Consider the following 20856-nt stretch of genomic DNA (forward strand, 5'->3'; position numbering starts at 1 on the left):
TGTGTTTATCTAGATCATTGTTACCCAGTCTCTAAATTAATGGTTTATACTTGTTTCCCACTGGTGTAATATCTGTATTAATGAATGTCTCTGTACTCTGTTGGCTATAGCGGGTCCGTTTGGGTACAATGAAGTGACCATGATCCCAGCTGGAGCTACTCACATCCGTGTCACCGATAACAGCAGGAACTATCTGGGTAAGAGATGGCTCAGCTAGACAGACGCACGCGCACACACGCACGCACACACACTGGGAATGAGCTGTCACACAAGGACAGCATCAATGTTCTGTATATCATTAATGATATACAGTACATATACAGACAGCCTCTCAGAAGTGCTGGTTTGACAGAGAATTTGCTTTGACATCTTCTGTATGTCTGCTATGAGTTTCAACCCACCCAGCCATGGCTAGAGAACTACCACTTCCCTGACACTTTCAGTAGCCATAATGCTGCTCTCCTCTCATTCCTGTTCGCTTACTGTTACTTCCTGGCACCAGAGACCGATACAGCTCTCTGGTTGATACCCAGCTGCACTCTGGCTGGGCTCTCCAGTCAACACAACACCCAAGGCTATCCATCTATTCTCACCCACATTTACAAGACCGTAATAACGTGACTCCTGAAATGGAAAATGCAGGGATCCTGAAATGGAACACTCGTAAAGGTGTAATTTAGCCATGGGGCAGGGTGGGGGAACTGGGTGTGGGAAACGGGTGGGGGAACTGGGTGTGGGAAAAGGGTGGGGGGAACTGGGGATCTGGCCTTCTGGCAGGCAAGTGGATGTACTTGGTTAGTTCTGATTTGGTTGGAAGATTCCCCCCCCCACAAAAAAAATGTAAGTAGAAATTCCAACTCATGGCCTCCTGAGTGGCGCAGCGGTCGAAGGAACTGCATCGCAATACTTGAGGCGTCACTTCAGACCCGGGTTCAATCCCAGGCTGTGTCACAACCGGCCGTGACCGGGAGTTCCATAGGGCGGCACACAATTGGCCCAGCTTTTCTCCGGGTTAGGGGCGGGTTTGGCCGGGGGGGCTTTACTTGGCTCATCTAGCGACTCCTTGTGGCGGGCCGGGCGCCCTCAGGCTGACTTCGGTCGTCAGTTGAACAGTGTTTCCTCCGACACATTGGTGCGGCTGGCTTCCAGGTTAAGTTGGCGGGTGTTAAGAAGCGCTGTTTGGCGGGTCATGTTTCAGAGGATGCATGACTCGACTTTCACCTCTACCAAGCCTGTTGGAGAGTTGCAGCGATGAGACAACACTTTACATGTTGTGTTTACTGTATATTTATGTTCAGTGACGAAATTGAGGAGGAAAAATCCACATCAAATTTCCCTCATACTCAATTGCGTTTTGTGAATTGACTGAAAAGGAATTGACCCCAACCGTAGCATAATTCAATCAAACACATACATATTATCATCACAAAGCCAATTTCAGTCACACTTCACCAATCAGCATTGAAAACCAAACACATTCCCTACCTTCATTCAAGCCTTCTCTTCTCCCTCCAGCGCTCCAGAACGGGCGTTCCCAGTTTGTCATTAATGGGAACTGGAAGATCAGTGTTCCTGGGGAGTACAGCGTAGCGGGAACCAAGCTCCTGTACAAGCGCTCTGTGGACACCTGGGAAAGCTTTGAGGTCCCTGGACCCACTATGGAGGACCTGCACGTCATGGTCAGTCTGGTCAAAGTTATGATTGACAGGAGCCGCAATGCAATAACTATACTGAACAAAAATATCATGGTAACATGCAACAATTTCATTTGTTTTTACTGAGTAACAGTTCATATGAGGAAATCAGTCAATTGAAATAGATTCATTAGGCCCTAATCTCTGGATTTCACATGACGGGAAGTAAAGAAAAGAATGGGCCTCACAATGGGCCTTAGCATCTCGTTATGGTATTTTTATGCATTCTAATTGCCATTGATAAAATGCTATTGTGTACAATGTCCGTAGCTTATGCCTGTCCATACCTTAACCCCACTGCCACCATGGGGCAGTCTGTTCACATCAGCCAACCGCTCACCCACACAACGACATATACGTGATCTGTAGTTGGGAGGCCGGTTGGACGTACTACCAAATTCTCTAAAACAATGTTGGAGGCTGCTTATGTTAGAGAAATTAACATTCAATTCTCTGGCAACAGCTCTGGTGGGCTTTCGTGCAGTCAACATGCCAATTGCACTCGCCTTCAAAACTTGAGACATTTGTGGCATTGTGTTGTGTGACAACTGCACATTTTAGTGGCCTTTTATTGTCCCCAGCACAAGGTGCACTTGTGTGATGATCATGCTGTATAATCAGCTTCTTGATATGCCACACCTGTCAGGTGGATGGATTATCTTGACGAAGGAAAAATGCTTGCTAACAGGGATGTGCACAACGTTTTAGAGAAAAAAGTTGTGTGTATGGAACATTTCTGAGATGTTTTATTTCAGCTCATGTAACATGGGACCAACACTTTACATGTTGTGTTTACTGTATATTTTTGTTCAGTGTATATAGGGACTGCAAACTAACCTCACTAATTAAGGTACACAATGATAGCTTTGTTAGTATACTTGTTCAGCCCCCTAGTTTTGTCGCACCTAGACTACTGTTCAGTAGTGTGGTCAGGTGCCACAAAGAGGGACTTATGAAAAGTACAATTGGCTCATAAGGCAGCACGTCTGGCCCTTAAGGGGAGCTGACGTTAATGATATGCATGTCAATCTCTCATGGCTCAGAGTGGAGGAGAGATTGACTTCGTCCCTACTTGTTTTTGTAAGAAGTGTTTACAAGCTGAATGTACCGAGCCGTTTGTTTAAACTCCCAAGCACACAGCTCGGACACCCATGCATACCCCACAAGACATACCATCACAGTCCCCAAGTCCAGAACAGACTATGGGAGGCTCACAGTTCTACATAGAGCCATGACTACATGGAACTCTATTCCACATCAGGTAACTGATGCAAGCAGTAGAATCAAATAAAAAAACTGCTAAAAATACACCTTATGAAACAATGGGGACTGTGAAGAGACACCCACACAGGTACAGACACATGCATACGCACACACGCTAGCAGACTCTCTCGACACACACGTCCATTTTAATATTGTGGTATTATAAATTTTGTATTGTAGATATTTAGTGGTGTAATACTGTTATATGATAAACTGTTTTATGTGTAATGTAAGTGCCTCAATGTGTTTGGACCACAGGAAGAGTAGCTGTTACCTTGGCAGCAGCTAATGGGGATCCCTAATAATGACAAATACAAAACGCCAATTTATCAGAACCAGTCAGTCTCCTCTCCTATATGTAACGGACATGTATTTTCTTAACGTGTTGTCTTCCATATGTTTTATTTTTTCAGTATATTGTTGGTATTGACAGTTCTAAACTGGGTGGTTTGAGCCCTGAATACTGATTGGCTGACAGCCGTGTTATATCAGACCGTATACCACGGGTATGACAAAACATTTATTTTTTACTTTTCTAATTCCGTTGGTAACCAGTTTATAATAGCATAAGGCATCTCTGGGGTTTGTTATATGGCCAATATTGCTTAAAATATACCGGGTATTATAAAACAATATATATTAAAATATACATCCGTTATACACTGTGTGGTTGTGTCTGCAGGTGTTGGTGACAGACAGGAACCCGGGGATAGAATACGAGTATTGGCTCCCTCCAGACCGCTACGCTCTGTTCCATGGCAGGAGGAGTCAGCTACGCCAGCCTCACCACACTGCTAGCTACATCCCCTGGGATCACCCCACCACTACTACTACTACTACTACTACTACTACTAGACCTCCCCCTGTCACCACAAGACCCTACTGGGGTAAGACCGCTGACCATTGTTGAAGGGGTAGTTCAACCAAATTAAAATAACATTTTGTTTCCTTACCTTGTGAGAAGTCTAAGGACAAAATGCAATCCAGGTTGTGGGTTTGTTTACCTAGGCACTGTCACCAACCGCTAGCTAGCATTTTCTAAGCAAAAGCCAATGGACATCAATGTACCCATTATTAACATGTGTTAAATTTCATGTCCAAAATGTCCATTTAATGTGATGTATGCATTTACATGGGAAAACCTGCCCCTGGTTTCACTCATCCTCTGTTTGTGTGACTGAAGTTTAATATATGATGATGGATGGATGGATGGATGGATGGATGGATGGATGGATGGATGGATGGATGGATGGATGGATGGATGGATGGATGGATGGATGGATGGATGGATGGATACGGAAGATGGATGGATGGATGGATGGATACGGAGGATGGATGGATGGATGGATACGGAATGGATGGATGGATGGATGGATGGATGGATGGATGGATGGATACGGAAGATGGATGGATGGATGGATGGATGGATGGATGGATGGATACGGAAGATGGATGGATGGATACGGAAGATGGATGGATGGATGGATACGGAAGATGGATGGATGGATACGGAAGATGGATGGATGGATACGGAAGATGGATGGATGGATACGGAAGATGGATGGATGATACGGAAGATGGATGGATGGATGGATAGAAATGGAAGATAGATGGATGAATACGGAAGATGGATGGATATGGATGATGGATGGATATGGATGATGGATGGATGAATACGGATGATGGAATGGATGGATACGGATGATGGAAGGATGGATACGGATGATGATGGATGGATGGATACGGATGATGGATGGATGGATACGGATGATGGATAGATGGATACGGATGATGGAAGGATGAATACGGAAGATGGAAGGATGGATACGGAAGATGGATGGATGAATACGGAAGATGGATGGATGAATACGGAAGATGGATGGATACGGAAGATGGATGGATGATACGGAAGATGGATGGATGGATGGATGGATGGAAATGGGAGATGGATGGATGATACGGAGGATGGATGGATGGAAATGGAAGATGGATGGATGGATGAATACAGAAGATGGATGGATATGGATGATTGATGGATGGATGGATACGGATGATGGAAGGATGGATATGGAAGATATATAGACACGGATGGATAGATAGATGGATCTAAACATTGCTGCAAGGGGTATAAAAAAATCTGCACATTACAACAAGCTCTACAAGTAAAATGAATAAACAAATGTTTGTGTTTTTAATATTTTCAGATCTGACTGCCTCCGGTACAGCAGAGGTACTGCCAGATCTCAAAATAGTTTTTTTTACATTTAATTTTGTTTTAATGAATATCACTAACAACAAAGGTAACACATTTTGGCCAAAGGATCTGTGGTATAAGTTTAGAAGGTGTAATACAATGTAATATTATTAATCTACAAAGTATGTTCATAACCCTGGGCAACATGGGCCTGGGAGGCTGACAGGGAGCCCAGTTTGAAAACCCCTGGCCTACAAACTGACTGTGCCTTGCTAATGTGCAGCAAATGTCTTCTGGAATGTTTTATTACATCCGTTTGTATAAGAGGGGAATTATTAACTGCAAACTCAATCATTGGTTTATAATCAGTGTTGTATTTCTATTCAATTGGCCCTGGTTGGAATGTAACCAAATCAAATCAAATCAAATGTTATTTGTCACATACACATGGTTAGCAGATGTTAATGCGAGTGTAGCGAAATGCTTGTGCTTCTAGTTCCGACAATGCAGTAATAACCAACAAGTAATCTAACTAACAATTCCAACATTCAATAGTAATCATTATATTTGTCCTATATAACTGCAAAAGTGGACTTTGATCCAAAACTGTTCTGTTCTGTTCTGACCTGCTATACTTTGATCTGTACCTGGCTGACAATAACTGATAAAGCCAAGGCATGAAGTTTCTGGAGTGGAATGTCCCCCTCTTATCTTAGAAGTGTTTAGTGATAACGCTCCTAATCCCAAAACCCACCGCATATTCCATGCTGAGATAGTGGTGCTTGGTACAAAACCATAGTTTTGACTCATTTCTGTGTACTGCTCAACAAAGGAATGATCTAAGACTTTAGCATCCTTTAGAATTTAGTAAACAGGTTTGATAATTTAGTCATTTATCAAGTAATTTGGTGCAGGACATAATGGGAGTAGCCTAGCCCCTAGCATAGTGTTTTCTAACTGGTGGGTTGAGAAGTAGTCTAGCCCCTAGCATAATGTTTTCTAACTGGTGGGTTGAGAAGTAGTCTAGCCCCTAGCATAGTGTTTTCTAACTGGTGGGTTGAGAAGTAGTCTAGGCCCTAGCATAGTGTTTTCTAACTGGTGGGTTGAGAAGTAGTCTAGCCCCTAGCATAGTGTTTTCTAACTGGTGGGTTGAGAAGTAGTCTAGCCCCTAGCATAGTGTTTTCTAACTGGTGGGTTGAGAAGTAGTCTAGCCCCTAGCCCTAGCATAGTGTTTTCTAACTGGTGGGTTGAGAAGTAGTCTAGCATAGTGTTTTCCTGGTGGGTTGAGAAGTAGTCTAGAGCATAGTGTTTTCTAACTGGTGGGTTGAGAAGTAGTCTAGCCCCTAGCATAGTGTTTTCTAACTGGTGGGTTGAGAAGTAGTCTAGGCCCTAGCATAGTGTTTTCTAACTGGTGGGTTGAGAAGTAGTCTAGCCCCTAGCATAGTGTTTTCTAACTGGTGGGTTTGAGCATAGTGTAGCCCCTAGCATAGTTTTCTAACCCCTAGCATAGTGTTTTCTAACTGGTGGGTTGAGAAGTAGTCTAGCCCCTAGCATAGTGTTTTCTAACTGGTGGGTTCAGAAGTAGTCTAGCCCCTAGCATAGTGTTTTCTAACTGGTGGGTTGAGAAGTAGTCTAGCCCCTAGCATAGTGTTTTCTAACTGGTGGGTTTAGATCCACTAAAGGGTCACGCAGTCAGTTCCTTTTGAGTCGTGGCTAAAGACTGGGTTAGGTCTAGAAACATGGTCTTATTTACCTTGTGGGTCACAGGGAGCATTGAAAGCCTGTGGGGGAGTCAAGACGAACAAAAGCGATTGCTTTTTAGCATTTTGGAGCAGAATTCAATGATCTAAGACGATGTTTGCTCATGTCGTATCATAGTGATTTGATGCTGGACAGAAAGTCACTCTTTAGAGATTCTGTCACGCCTCCTCCCGCTCCCTCTCTCTGGCGTTCAAGGGCGCCAGGCTGCCCCTCATTACACACACCTGTCACCATCATTACACGCATCAGCGCTTCATTGGACTCACCTGGACTCCTTCACTTTGTTGATTGCCCCCTCTCTATCTGTCTGTTCCTCAGTTGCATCCCCGTGTCAGCATTAATGTTGTTTTGTTTCCCCTGTCCAGACCCTGTTCTTGTTTTGTTTTCTGTCTATTTCATTAAATGTTCACTCCCTGTACTTGCTTCTCGTCTCCCACTGCCTGTCCTTACAGATTCTACCTAAAGAATGCCTTGGAAAGATCCCTTGCCCACATCCTGATTCAAGATACACATATGCTTCTCCATCGTTTGCACAAATCTCACATTAATGGATGATTAATGCAAATTTAAAGAAATAGTTCAGAAATTGTACATATTTTGATATTTTTTCCCTCATCTTCTAAATGGATTGTGGTCCTCAATGAATTGTTTTTTAATGATTAAAAATTATTTGGGCATGACATTTAAAACGTGCTTAACTGGGGAGATTTACTGACATGGTGCTTTGGTAAAAAAAATGCTCATGTTAACATTTTGTTGGCAGTGGCTAGTTTAACAAAAACAAAGTGTGGATTGCAGTCACTCCTTTTCCATAGACTGCTTTTAAGGTAAGAAAACAAACATCTAATAAATAAATAAACTATCCCTTAAAGTTCCATTTGAGTTTATGTCTTGGACCCAGGTCCTTTTCTTGGTCAGGTCATGAAAACTCCTGGCCCTAACTCCAAAGGCTTGTTGATACTCAATAATGTAACTCACCATTTCCCGCACTGTCCCTCAGCTCCTCCAGGTGGCTGGCCCATCAAGTCCCCTCGCCACCCAGCTCGCCAACCCCCTCACCAGCCCCATCGCCCACATGTCCTTCCCCGCCTGGAGAGGGATGAGACCAGGAGGAACCGACTACCCCAACCACCCCGAGGAGGTTTGCTCTACCTCACTTCAATCTCTCCCTCACCTAAATCTTTAACCCCTATCTCACCCCACTCCCCTAAACCTCAACTCACGCCTTGCTAAAATGCTACAATCCTCTCTCCTCTGCCTCCCCCCTCTACCCTACTCTTTCCTTTAATCTATCCTACTCTTTCCTTTAATCTATCCTACTCTACTTTTCCTTTAATCTATCCTACTCTTCCTTTAATCTATCCTACTCTACTCTTCCTTTAATCTATCCTACTCTACCCTTCCTCTAATCTGTCCTACTCTCTACTCTACTTTTCCTTTAATCTAGCCTACATGCTACTCTTCTTTTAATCTGTCCTAATCTCTTCCTTTCATCTGTCCTAATCTCTACTCTACTCTTCCTTCATCTGTCCTAATCTCTACTTTACTCTTTAATCTGTTCTCTACCCTACTCTTTCCTTTAATCTATCCTACTCTACTTTTCCTTTAATCTATCCTACTCTTCCTTGAATCTATCCTACTCTACTTTTTCTTGAATCTATCCTACTCTACTTTTGCTTTAATCTATCCTACTTTTCCTTTAATCTATCCTACTTTTCCTTTAATCTATCCTACTTTTCCTTTAATCTATCCTACTCTTCCTTTAATCTATCCTACTCTTCCTTTAATCTATCCTACTCTACTTTTCCTTTAATCTATCCTACTCTTCCTTTAATCTATCCTACTCTACTTTTCCGTTTAATCTATCCTACTTTTCCTTTAATCTATCCTACTCTACTTTTCCTTTCATATATCCTACTCTTCCTTTAATCTATCCTACTCCTCCTTTAATCTATCCTACTCTACTTTTCATTTAATCTATCCTACTCTTCCTTTAATCTATCCTACTCTACTTTTCCTTTAATCTATCCTACTCTTCCTTTAATCTATCCTACTCTTCCTTTAATCTATCCTACTCTACTGTTCCTTTAATCTATCCTACTCTTCCTTTAATCTATCCTACTCTACTTTTCCTTTAATCTATCCTACTCTTCCTTTAATCTAACCTACTCTACTCTTCCTTTAATCTATCCTACTCTACCCTTCCTCTAATCTGTCCTACTCTCTACTCTACTTTTCCTTTAATCTAGCCTACATGCTACTCTTCTTTTAATCTGTCCTAATCTCTTCCTTTCATCTGTCCTAATCTCTACTCTACTCTTCCTTCATCTGTCCTAATCTCTACTTTACTCTTTAATCTGTTCTCTACCCTACTCTTTCCTTTAATCTATCCTACTCTACTTTTCCTTTAATCTATCCTACTCTTCCTTGAATCTATCCTACTCTACTTTTTCTTGAATCTATCCTACTCTACTTTTCCTTTAATCTATCCTACTATACTTTTCCTTTAATCTATCCTACTCTACTTTTCCTTTAATCTATCCTACTCTTTCCTTTAATCTATCCTACTCTTTCCTTTAATCTACCCTACTCTTCCTTTAATCTATCCTACTCTACTTTTCCTTTAATCTATCCTACTCTTCCTTTAATCTATCCTACTCTACTTTTCCTTTAATCTATCCTACTCTACTTTTCCTTTAATCTATCCTACTCTTCCTTTAATCTATCCTACTCTTCCTTTAATCTATCCTACTCTACTTTTCCTTTAATCTATCCTACTCTACCCTTCCTCTAATCTGTCCTACTCTCTACTCTACTCTTCCTTTCATCTAGCCTACATTCTACTCTTCTTTTAATCTGTCCTAATCTCTTCCTACATCTGTCCTAATCTCTACTTTACTCTTTAATATGTTCTCTACTCTACTCTTTCCTTTAATCTGTCCTGCTCTCTACTCTTTCCTTTAATCTGTCCCACTCTCTACTCTTCCTTTAATCTGTCCTAATCTTTTCTCTACTCTTCCTTTATTCTATCACGCTCTCTACCCTTCCTTTAATCTGTCCTAATCTTTTCTCTACTCTTCCTTTAATCTGTCCTGCTCTCTACTCTTTCCTTTAATCTGTCCTAATCTTTTCTCTACTCTTCCTTTAATCTGTCCTGCTCTCTACTCTTCCTTTAATCTGTCCTGCTCTCTACTCTTTCCTTTAATCTATCCTACTCTCTACTCTACTATCCTTAAGTCCCCCACTCACTCTCAGAAACTCATCTCTGCCATCCTAACCATTGTGCAATACCCTGATATAAAATGCAATCTGTGCTCAAATCAACTCACCGCTTCTCTTTCTACTCCCGTAGGGCATTGTGGGAAATGTAGGCGGGCCCGCGGTCGAGGGGAGCGCCAGAGGCAGTACTGCCAGAAAGACTTCGGTAAGTCTGAACTTCTTGAATACCTAAAGTTAGCGGTTCAAACACCCTTGTGTGCTTTAAATTCACATGACCCAGTTTACAGCTGGGTTTGAGTTTACAACATCAGGTGATAGTGGTGCAAGTTGACATCTCACTTGAATAGTTTTTTAAATGTAAGGTACGAATGTAATTCGGTGAAACTTAAACAGACATTTTTAAGTCAGTTGAAAAATCGCAGCATGGAAAAACAAGCATGGCACAACAAACATTATTATAAGACATTGTAAGGGCGCATACATGCTTGTAAGTTATAACAAGTTTTAATGCATTATACCTGTTGGCTTTATGTAAAGTGTTTAGCATAATGTCTTTCATTGGTTGTCAGTGTTCCGTGCCAAAGTTATGAGCAAGCTGTACCGGGGTGAGGAGACGCGCTACGATGTCCAGATCCTCCACACCTACCACAATCGCTTCCGCCTGGAGCACCGCGAGTTCCTGTGGGTGCCCAACGTGTGTGACTGCCCCCCTTTGGAGGAAGGGCGGCAGTACGTACTGATGGTGCGTCGCCACATTAACAACGAGCAGACGTTGAACCGGATACTGATGGAGGAGGACAGCTACGCAATACCCTATAAACCTAGAGAGGACGCTCTGTTGCGCCCCCTGGAGGATCTGTGTAGTAACAGAGGGCCCAGGCCACCTGCGGAACTGAGAGGCGGCTATGCCTAGACATAGAGATGTACAGTATACACGTGCACACCTAGATGCACACATACTTTGACTGTCATGACTCCTTAACACTCCTCAAGACTGAGCACTTCTGATGGTGAATCAGACAAACAATGGGACTGCATGTGTGTGTCTGTGTGTGACATTAAAATCCCATACACCCCTACGCAACAACTTCCTGCCTCTGGCCCTTCAAAAGACACACAGAGAGCAACAGAACCACTAGAATTCCAAAATGGGGGAACTGAAAATGGCGGAGGCAAACACTAGTTGAACTCTGGGAAGAGACTATACTCAGGGTGACCCAGTAGATCTGCCAGTCAGCGTGATAAGAAGGCAAAGCCCTCAAAGAGCAATGCAAAAGCTGACCAGCTCACAAAGTATAGCACTTTAGGTGGACGTTATCACCCACCTTTAAAACTTACCAAAGAGAAGAATATATCCACATCAATGGCCAAGAATTTGTGTTTTGTTTTTGTTCCCTTTGCTAACTAGATAACTGACTATAACTATCTGCCTGGGTTACTAACAGGCAGTGTTGGGGAAGCTACTCTGAAAATATAGTTCATAGCTTGTATCAATTACTTCACACTGGAAGAGGTTAAGCTACACTGCGGCCTAGGTTCAATCAGAACAAGCGTTAATCGGCGATAGCAGACACCTGCATAGCTGATGTTTTGACAGTGCCGGAGATGTAACTGTGTTGGAGCTGTCAAATTGGTGAAGAGCTACTCTTCATCATTGTCACTCAAGTTAGATATTCAGAATGACAAAGTGTAGGCTATATCGAAATAATGACTCTCAAATTGAATATCATTAGCCTAAAGAAAATGCAGCCAATAGCAATGTCTGCTTCAGGTGTAATGCCAGGATCTGCTCTAACGCAGTTCCACCTCCGACACTGCCTGAACAACTGCTATGCGGATGTCGGCTAAAGCGGATCTGATTGAATAGAGCCATTACGCTACCCTAAAGAAAAATATAGTTGACTTTAATAGTTACTTTGAAAAGTAGTTCACTACATCCAAACTACTTTGTAAAAAACTATCATATCTAAATCTGAAATGTCATCGACTACACAGTTAAGAAAAATGACTGCCAGAACACATCACTCTGGAGTCAGATGTTAACAGTGTAGTGAGATCTGTGTGACAGCCAGAGTGAGTGCTTTGGCTTAGCCCAGTGGCCAGGGAGAGAGAAAACAATAGGGGGTAGTTGAATAAATGTCGTGGGCAGTTCCAGTAGATAGCTACATGGCTAAAACAAGTCATTAACCACCAAAGACACTACAAAGATTTGAATGGAGTTACTACAGAATATAGGTAAATTACTAACTGAATTAAATGTAGTGGAACTACTCCCCAGGACTGCTAACAGTTCAGTCACTCTGTCAAAATAAATGTGACACTTTTCTTTCTTCTCATACCTAAAACTACATATTGTTCCATATTGTATTTATGTGGCAAAATAATATCTAGATCATAACATTTATATTTGTGTTTTGCTTCTAAAATATAGTCTTTTTTTAAATCTATCAATGTATTTCTATCTATTGATGTATGTGTTTTGGGTAACAATTTACATTAATTTGCTCTTATACCTGTGTAGTAACCGTGTCATTAATTACACTAGTAGCATTGTAGTTACATGTTATAGCACAGTACTTCACAAATTGCATTGTAATTGCGTAGTGATGGGGTTGAGTTTATTTCACTTGTGTAGTAACAGAAAGCGCTCAACTCTACTACTATTACTATGCATTTAAATCTACACTGACATAAGAGCAAGTTCATGTAAAGTGTTACTGTGTTTTGAATATTAAATCAATCGGGTTCCCTTAGTCTGTTTTGTTAGGTCTCCTATTGTCTAATTCACATGAATATTTACTTTTGTGTGAAACAAAAATATGGATTATTAAGTATTTTATATTGGTGTGGCACTGAGTAGCTACAAATATAAGAAACATATTTAATTTGAATGACTGGTGAATTATGTGCAATCTATTCCTATACATGAACTATGCTGTAATAAGTTATTTTTTATTATCGGGTTTTAAAAATTTGCCAACACATTGCTTTCTTTAACACCACCGACACCACATTTTACAAGGCGGGATGGTCTGTACTCATATGCATTTTTGTGTAGTTTGTATAGGTAGATTACCCCTAGAAACATCATTCAAACTTCAAAACCTGCTGAGTGCTGGCATACAACTTTTTGATAGTTTCATTTTTTTTAAAAACTTTTAAAACTATTTTATTTCCCATCTTCATTCAATTCAATGGGATTTCTAAAGATCCCATTGTGACAATATCAACTTCCAGACTTCTAACATTCCATTCACTGCAACTTTTGACACAAATCAGCCGACCGGTTTCTCAACAAGTTAGACACGTTGGGCTTTTGATATCTTCCTCTACTTCTCTGCTATTCAAATCTGGAATCAGAACAGAAGTATCTGCTGTTTGAGTTGAGTGGATAAAATTAGCTGGCTAACTTCAGCTAACAGCTCTCTCATGTCTCTTCATTAACTCGTTGCTATGGATACTCACACTCTCAGGGAAAGTAAAGCAGAGGGTGAAAAGGGTGGATGAGGAATTGTAAACAACAAGAAAGCAGCTACTACTCCAGAGGTGGCAGCCATGGCAACAGCGTGTCATCCTCCTCAGCACGGTGCTGTACATAGCCAACTATCAATGTTCTTAATATCTAACAAGCGAAGCAAGAGTAGGGAAAGAAGAAAGGCTGATGCACATTGACTTTTTATTTTTTGTACGTGAAACCTTTTCACATGCAACAACTGTAGTTTAGATATTTGAATTTGAATGAGCGTGTGTAGCCTATTCGGTTCAGTCAGAATGTGATTCGTATTATCCAGCAACTTTCTGAGTTGGAAAAGGAGTGTGTGTGTGTGCGTGCATATGTCTACACTTTGTGTAGCTATTAGCAATTATGGTAATAATAAACGTCTTCTGGTAGAGATAGAAAGGCTTTTCCCAAAACCTTCTCAATTAAATGTTAACTACAAAGTAGCCTATAACCTGGCAGAATGATGTGATTATTTGCATCAATCCAGTGGCCATTTGTTTTGCAAATTCTGCAATCATATGAGCGCCACAGAAACAACACTAACCAAACAACAGTCTCTTCCTGGTGCACAGTTGCATTAAAGGGTACCTACACCCAAAAATGGAAATTATTTTATATTTTTCACAGACCTCAAAATTGGTGCCCTAATGTGGTTCAAGCATTGTTGTGGACTTGGAACATCCATTTTTGTTGTTGTGTGTAAAAACAAATATTTTTAAAAGGTGTGATTTCTGAGAGCGAAAACCTGAAAAATACAAAAGGGAGAAAATGGAATTTGGGAAACTAATCGGAATCCAATGTGATTTTAGGGTTTGTTCGCTTACAAAAATATCACACTTTAATCAACAGAAGCTGTGTTTCATTACAAAATGTATTTACAAAAATAACTTCACACACCTGCTATCATAGTAACATGAAATGAGCTAAAAAAGGACCTAAATGCAGTATCGTACACAAAGGTTTTACAGAGTCAAATTATTGGTCATTAACTGTGGAGAAGTCTTCACAGAAACGTGGCTCTCGATCTTCAATGGTTCTTCTAAAACACGGGTGCATTCATTAGTGCACTCCGTAGCGAAGCATTTTGAAATGTAAATACCAAAACAAGCGTTTCATATTGGAAAATTCCAGGTAGGTCTCTTCCCGTTTCGGCACATTTGTTTCCATTCAGTTCCAAGCAAATACACCCCAGATCACAGAGAACCCCTTTAAACCAGACATGTCAGGGTCTTGTAGCTGGGGTTTCTTGTAAAACTTAACTGCCAAAACAATTTTACCACATTTTCCTTTCAAAAACCAATTTAGAAATGGATACACCACTCCCACGATGTTAAAAAGGCATTGCGAAATAAATAATTGGTATAAGAGTATTTGGTAACATTTTACTTAAAGCCGACAGATATAATGCATTGAAAGACTTGTCATGAACATCTATGAACCCCTTATAATGTGTTGTAATCCACTCATAATGATCCTGACTATATAAGCCATTAGGTCCGTTGGAAATTTGCTCGGCCAACATAAAACAGAATAGACCTTACTAAGGCATTATAAAGGCTCATACATGCTTATAACAAGTAATATAGCATTATACCTGTTGGCGAAAGTGTTAAGTAATATTTTATTTTATAATTCACATTAGCTCCACACCAGAGCGAACATATTCAAACAGTATGAACACACTAATGTGCAAAATCTTAATGTAAACCTTTAGAAATGGTGTGAAACGTTCAGGGAAACTTTCACCGAAACATTCAGGTAAACCTTCAGTTGTTGAAACCACTGAGAAAAAGAATGATCCTACTGACAAATCTACCCCTGGTTGTAATTTTAAAAATGCTACACAGTCCTTGCTATAAGAAATAAAATATTCAAAAAGAGTAAAAAGTCCGCCAACATTTCCCTCCAGCTCCCGTCGTACGCGAGTCGAGAGCTCATCCTTTTTGTTCCCTTTTGGCAGTCTCAGCATAGTAGTCCATAGTGGTTCTAGCCTGGTTAAACCAGACTGAATACTTCACTTACCGAGTGAAACAATAGTGAAATGTTGCGAAATCAGTTTGGATGGCAGGATGTAGTGATTCTGTATAGGGTCTTTGTTCCTGTTTCAGAGCACAGTCTGGTTAGTCCCATGTTTGGAGGTTCAGGTGGTCTGTGTGAAGAACATCAGATTCAATCATTAGTCCTCTGGTTAGTCTGTTAGTCTGTCCTTCTAGCTGGAGTGAGTCTCTGACCCATGACATCTCATCTCTGACCTCTGACATCTGACCTCAATATGGGAGACCGGTTGAGGGTGCAAGGGGACATCATCAAAACCACCCCCCACCTTCAGGGTACCACAGCGGGGGCAACTGTCCAACTTCTCCTGCTAGCTGTCCTATCCTGTTCTCCACCCCCAGAAGCCAGGCTCTGGCCCAAAGGTCACAGGTCAGACGCTCACACTGACGTGACTGGAGGAGTTGGCTGAGCGGCGTTTAATGCGGGAACGTCGCGGGCGGTGCGAGTCGGAGCCACAGTGACAGAGTGGGCTCAGCAGCAGCCAGAGGTAGAGCACCACGCATGCCCAACACGACGACATCTTCACCCAGAACGTGGACCAGCTGCCGTGGGTGAACGTGGTCTCCAGCACCGCTGACTCATAGCTGGAGGTGGAGGAAGGAAAGGTGGGAGAGGAATTTTGATTAGCACGGAAATGGCACAATATAGCTGCTGTGTACACCCAGGTATCGGATGAGGTGAGTCAACAAGAATCTTACCCACAATTAAGAGAACTAAAATGTTTTTTTTAGGCTGTACTGTGGTACATGTTTTTGTGGCAAATTATTGCTACATGATGCTATATGGTAGTGTTGCAACTTAAGTGCCCTCAACTGTATTTTAATGACTGTATGAAGTTTGGTTCTGTGTCGACATGGCAATTTCCCCCAAAAGAAGAGAGACGCTCCACTTTGAATGGCTGAGCTGTTGATGCGCTCCGCCGAGTCAGTGCACATTTTTGCTGCTAGGTGACCCCAACCAAATGTTCTGTTTCCCTTTCTAGCTGGACGCTAGCTAGCTGTATCACAAATCTCAGTTAAAACCCCCAAAGATTTAATCAACATTCACCAGCAATGATTCAACATCAGCAGCAAGTGAACTAGTTAGATGCAGTCCTCTAGCTACCTAGTTAGCAATGCATTGCTAACTAGCTATGCCGAAAATGTTTAACTCATCCCAGCTACTAGTACTAAATGAATAGCTAGTTAGTTGTAGACATTTACTGACAAACGGATGTTGTTACCCTCAGGCGTTTGGGATGCGGTGTGAAACGCTTTGCTTTGGAAACGCAGTGTGCCAAATGCGCTAGCGCGTTGAAAGCTATCATGACTGTTTATGATATCTGTTATATTATGACAGGGTTATATTATGACAGGGTTATGTAGCCCTTATGATTGAGCCATCAAGTAAAGTGTCTTCATTTTCATGTAACGCCAACATTGAGACAATGTTGTGTTGTGGTTGTGTGTTTGCTGGGGTGTCCAATGCCCAGTGAGTGAGATATTGACCTGAACCAGTTGGTTAGGGTCATCATGACGTAGAGCGAGGCCAGGAAGAAGACGAAGTGGAAGAAGAAGTAGCTGTAAGCCACTCTCTGGTTCTCGTTGTGAATCACCTTCTGGCAGCCCTTGATATCTTCATCAATCACAAACTCCACCTCTGGAAACACCACAGACCGAACATATAAAGTCAATCACCTGAGGGTGATAAAGAATCGTGCTGCTCTCGACAATACCATAGCAGCATATAGAAAACATGCAATTTATCTTTCACAATAATTGTATTTTCCCAGAAGGTGTAAGAATAGTGCTAAATCATATTGATTTATTTGAATGTCATAACACCAGTCTCAGTATAGGCTAGCCGCTACTCTGTACATAAATTATTTAGACATACATTCTATTCTGCAGCCTTAATACTGGCATCTTTATAATATGGAGAAGAATCCAGATTAAGATATCTACGTAACTATATATTTTATGGGTACCTACATAAGGACATAAGGACTTCATTACATTAACATGCTTATGTCAAACAACCGCAACTTCGGCGAAAAACTTCCTTTAACATAAATGTACTGCTTATTTTTGTTTTATGTATGTTTCATGAATGTGTTACGAAGTCCTTATTCAGGTACCTTTCAAATAAAGTGTTGCTGAGAATGTATTGACATGTAGGCTACCAACCTTCCTCTTTGTCAGGGCAGCAGAAGCAGCATGTGGCTTTCTAGGAAAACGGAGAGAGAGAGAGAGAGATTCCAGGAGTTGTATCAAACTGCTAGAGGTAAGCAGAGCTCAGGATGCCCATAGATTCTCCACACATGTATGGAGCGTGGAAACATGCCACTCACACATCACAAATGAATACCAAGATCAGTGAAGGCTGTTGAGGGGGGACGGCTCATAATAATACAGAGTTGATCCTCCATTATCCATGTTGGCAGTGAATGATCCTCGACAGTAATATTTTTATATGAATTCGTACTTTACCTGGAACTCATAGCGGTAAACTTTGATCATCCAGAAAGGGCCAAAAACCTCTGCTAGGTAGGATGCTTCGTTACTGAAAATATAGCATTGTTTGAATAAGCAACTGAAGTAAACTAATATTAGGACAAACAATGTATTTCTTTCAAACAGAAACAAAAAATAACCTCTCAATTGCATCTCCATTTGTTACATAGAAAGTTAGTAAGTAATTAGCCTAAATAAGTCTATAAGTAAAGTACTTAGGTCTCTATTCAGTCTGTATCGATGAAGTGTTACAGATTGCGCAATATAAATGTAAAGGTATTTTCCGATTGAGCCAACACATGCAGTGTTTACCGTGAATTCAGTCTCCACTAAACGCAGGACAATTGTCTGTAAATTTCAATCACGCTGTAACGCTGATCGTCAGTGATTCGGATTGAATAGAGCTCTTATTGTTCGATCACTGTGTAGAGAGACTGTACATATGATTCAATGGGAAAACGTTTTGACATTCATTACACACTCCTCCAGTGACGTGCCACTCACCATGCGAAGAGCACACAGCAGTACATGATGGCAGCTCCTATAATGGCCACCGCGTTGGTCTCCTTCTGGATGCCATCCTGACCCACACTGGGGTAACATACTGTCATATTCACCCCCTGGTACACCACTGGGAAAACAGAGAGAGGGAGCAGAGCAAAGAAAGTTTCATCCTCGGTTTCCAGCTTTTCTTTAGTAACAGTGAACTGTGTGGTTTTACTGAGGGAATAAAGAAAGTGTGTTTCTCCCTGTCTGTATGCCCCTATAGTAGTGTGTGGTTCTCTACCAGTGGAGACTCCTCAGAGGAGGAAGGGAAGTACCATCCTCCTCTGTGAAATTTCATTAAAATAAAAATAGTGAAACACTAAAAAAGAAAGCTTTTGTCTTCTGTGTATATTGACCTCAATACAAAACCTAGGAGGCACGTAGGGCCTCACCCCCTTCAATAGACCTGCATGGTAATTTTAACCACTTCCAGAGGACGACCTCCAACCAATCAACATTGGTAAGTATGAACTGACATGTTGTCATCCAATCATAGGATTAGGATCAGATGAAACGAGTGTTCTATTGGGCTTGTGCCACAAAGCATTAGGGTGGGAATCTATGTGTTGAGGAGCTTGGTGACATTATTGGAGATAGAAAAGTCATAGTTGAGCAATTTTTCAATTCAAATTAGTTTCTTCAAATTACAGGACACGGAGGAGGTAGATTGTTTTCTTGGTTTTAGAACATAATTTTTGTGTCCAGTTAGTGCAATTTATTTCAATTTTGTTAACTTTTTGATGAAGAACCCCTTTTAATTCGCTGTGGTACACGGACGGAAAAGGTGCTAATTAAAACCGAGGGTCGACCTCTGCCTGAGATCAGTTTCACGAAGAAGGGTGAAAAGGTAAGGGTGTTCAATACCGATTGGTATCAAAAGTAGAGGTCGACCGATTAATCGGAATGGCCGATTAATTAGGGCCAATTTCAAGTTTTCATAACAATCGGAGATTGGTAATTTTGGAAGACGATTTTGCAGATTACATTTTTTTTTTTTTTTACACCTTTATTTCATCTTTATTTAACTAGGCAAGTCAGTTAAGAACACATTCTTATTTTGAATGACGGCCTAGGAACAGTGGGTTAACTGCCTTGTTCAGGGGCAGAACACAGATTTTTACCTTGTCAGCTCAGGGATTCAATCTTGCAACCTTGCAGTTAACTAGTCCAACGCTCTAACCACCTGCCTCACGAGGAGCCCGCCTGTTACGCGAATGCAGTAAGAAGCCAAGGTAAGTTGCTAGCTAGCATTAAACTTAATCAATCATAATCACTATTTAGAACTACACATGGTTGATGATATTACTAGTTTATCTAGCGTGTCCCGCGTTGCATATAATCGATGCAGTGCGCATTCGCTAAAAAGGACTGTCCCTGCTCCCATGTGTACCTAACCATAAACACCAATGCCATTCTTAAAATCGATACACAGAAGTATATATTTTTAAACCTGCATATTTAGCTAAAATAAATCCAGGTTAGCCGGCAATATTAACCAGGTGAAATTGTGTCACTTCTCTTGCATTCATTGCATGCAGAGTCAGGGTATTTGCAACAGTTTGGACCGCCTGGCTCATTGCGAACTAATTTGGCAGAATTTTACGTAATTATGACATAACATTGAAGGTTGTGCAATGTAACAGGAATATTTAGACTGATGGATTCCACCTGTTAGATAAAATATGGAACGGTTCCATATTCCACTGAAAGAATAAACTTCTTGTTTTGGAGATGATAGTTTCCGGATTCGACCATATTAATGACCTAAGGCTCGCATTTCTGTGTGTTATTTTGTTATAATTAAGTCTATGATTTGATATTTGATAGAGCAGTCTGACTGAGCGGTGGTAGGCACCAGCAGGCTCATAAGCATTCATTCAAACAGCACTTTCGTGCGTTTTGCCAGCAGCTCTGCTGTTTATGACTTCAAGCCTCTCAACTCCCGAGATTAGGCTGGTGTAACGATGTGATGTGAAATGGCTAGCTAGTTAGAGAGGTGTGCACTAATAGTGTTTCAAACGTCACTTGCTCTGAGACTTGGAGTAGTTGTTCACCTTGCTCTGCATGGGTAACGCTGCTTCGAGGGTGGCTGTTGTCGTTGTGTTCCTGGTTCGAGCCCAGGTAGGAGCG

At 41.3% G+C, this 20856-nt stretch overlaps 2 protein-coding genes across 3 annotated transcripts in view; one reads left to right on the top strand and one right to left on the bottom strand.

Annotated features, from left to right (window-relative positions):
• Nucleotides 1-14084, top strand: part of adamtsl5 (ADAMTS like 5) — a 75187-nt gene extending 61103 nt beyond the window's left edge. Inside the window, exons 8-13 of the mRNA XM_046333042.1 lie at nucleotides 111-197; nucleotides 1516-1679; nucleotides 3640-3844; nucleotides 7913-8053; nucleotides 10265-10336; nucleotides 10701-14084. Of these exons, the coding sequence (XP_046188998.1) occupies nucleotides 111-197; nucleotides 1516-1679; nucleotides 3640-3844; nucleotides 7913-8053; nucleotides 10265-10336; nucleotides 10701-11044 (1013 nt within the window). The 3' untranslated portion in view covers nucleotides 11045-14084. The remainder of the gene's footprint in view (nucleotides 1-110; nucleotides 198-1515; nucleotides 1680-3639; nucleotides 3845-7912; nucleotides 8054-10264; nucleotides 10337-10700) is intronic.
• Nucleotides 13791-20856, bottom strand: part of serinc4 (serine incorporator 4) — a 57314-nt gene continuing 50248 nt past the window's right edge. For both annotated transcript variants that reach the window (XM_046333044.1, XM_046333043.1), the window contains exons 8-12: nucleotides 18685-18811; nucleotides 18157-18229; nucleotides 17854-17893; nucleotides 17176-17326; nucleotides 13791-16272 (exon numbers count right to left, since the gene is read on the bottom strand). In XM_046333044.1, the coding sequence (XP_046189000.1) occupies nucleotides 16059-16272; nucleotides 17176-17326; nucleotides 17854-17893; nucleotides 18157-18229; nucleotides 18685-18811 (605 nt within the window). In that variant the 3' untranslated portion in view covers nucleotides 13791-16058. The remainder of the gene's footprint in view (nucleotides 16273-17175; nucleotides 17327-17853; nucleotides 17894-18156; nucleotides 18230-18684; nucleotides 18812-20856) is intronic.

Source organism: Oncorhynchus gorbuscha, unplaced genomic scaffold (assembly GCF_021184085.1).
Source record: "Oncorhynchus gorbuscha isolate QuinsamMale2020 ecotype Even-year unplaced genomic scaffold, OgorEven_v1.0 Un_scaffold_333, whole genome shotgun sequence".
In the NCBI taxonomy this organism is placed as follows: Eukaryota; Metazoa; Chordata; class Actinopteri; order Salmoniformes; family Salmonidae; genus Oncorhynchus; species Oncorhynchus gorbuscha.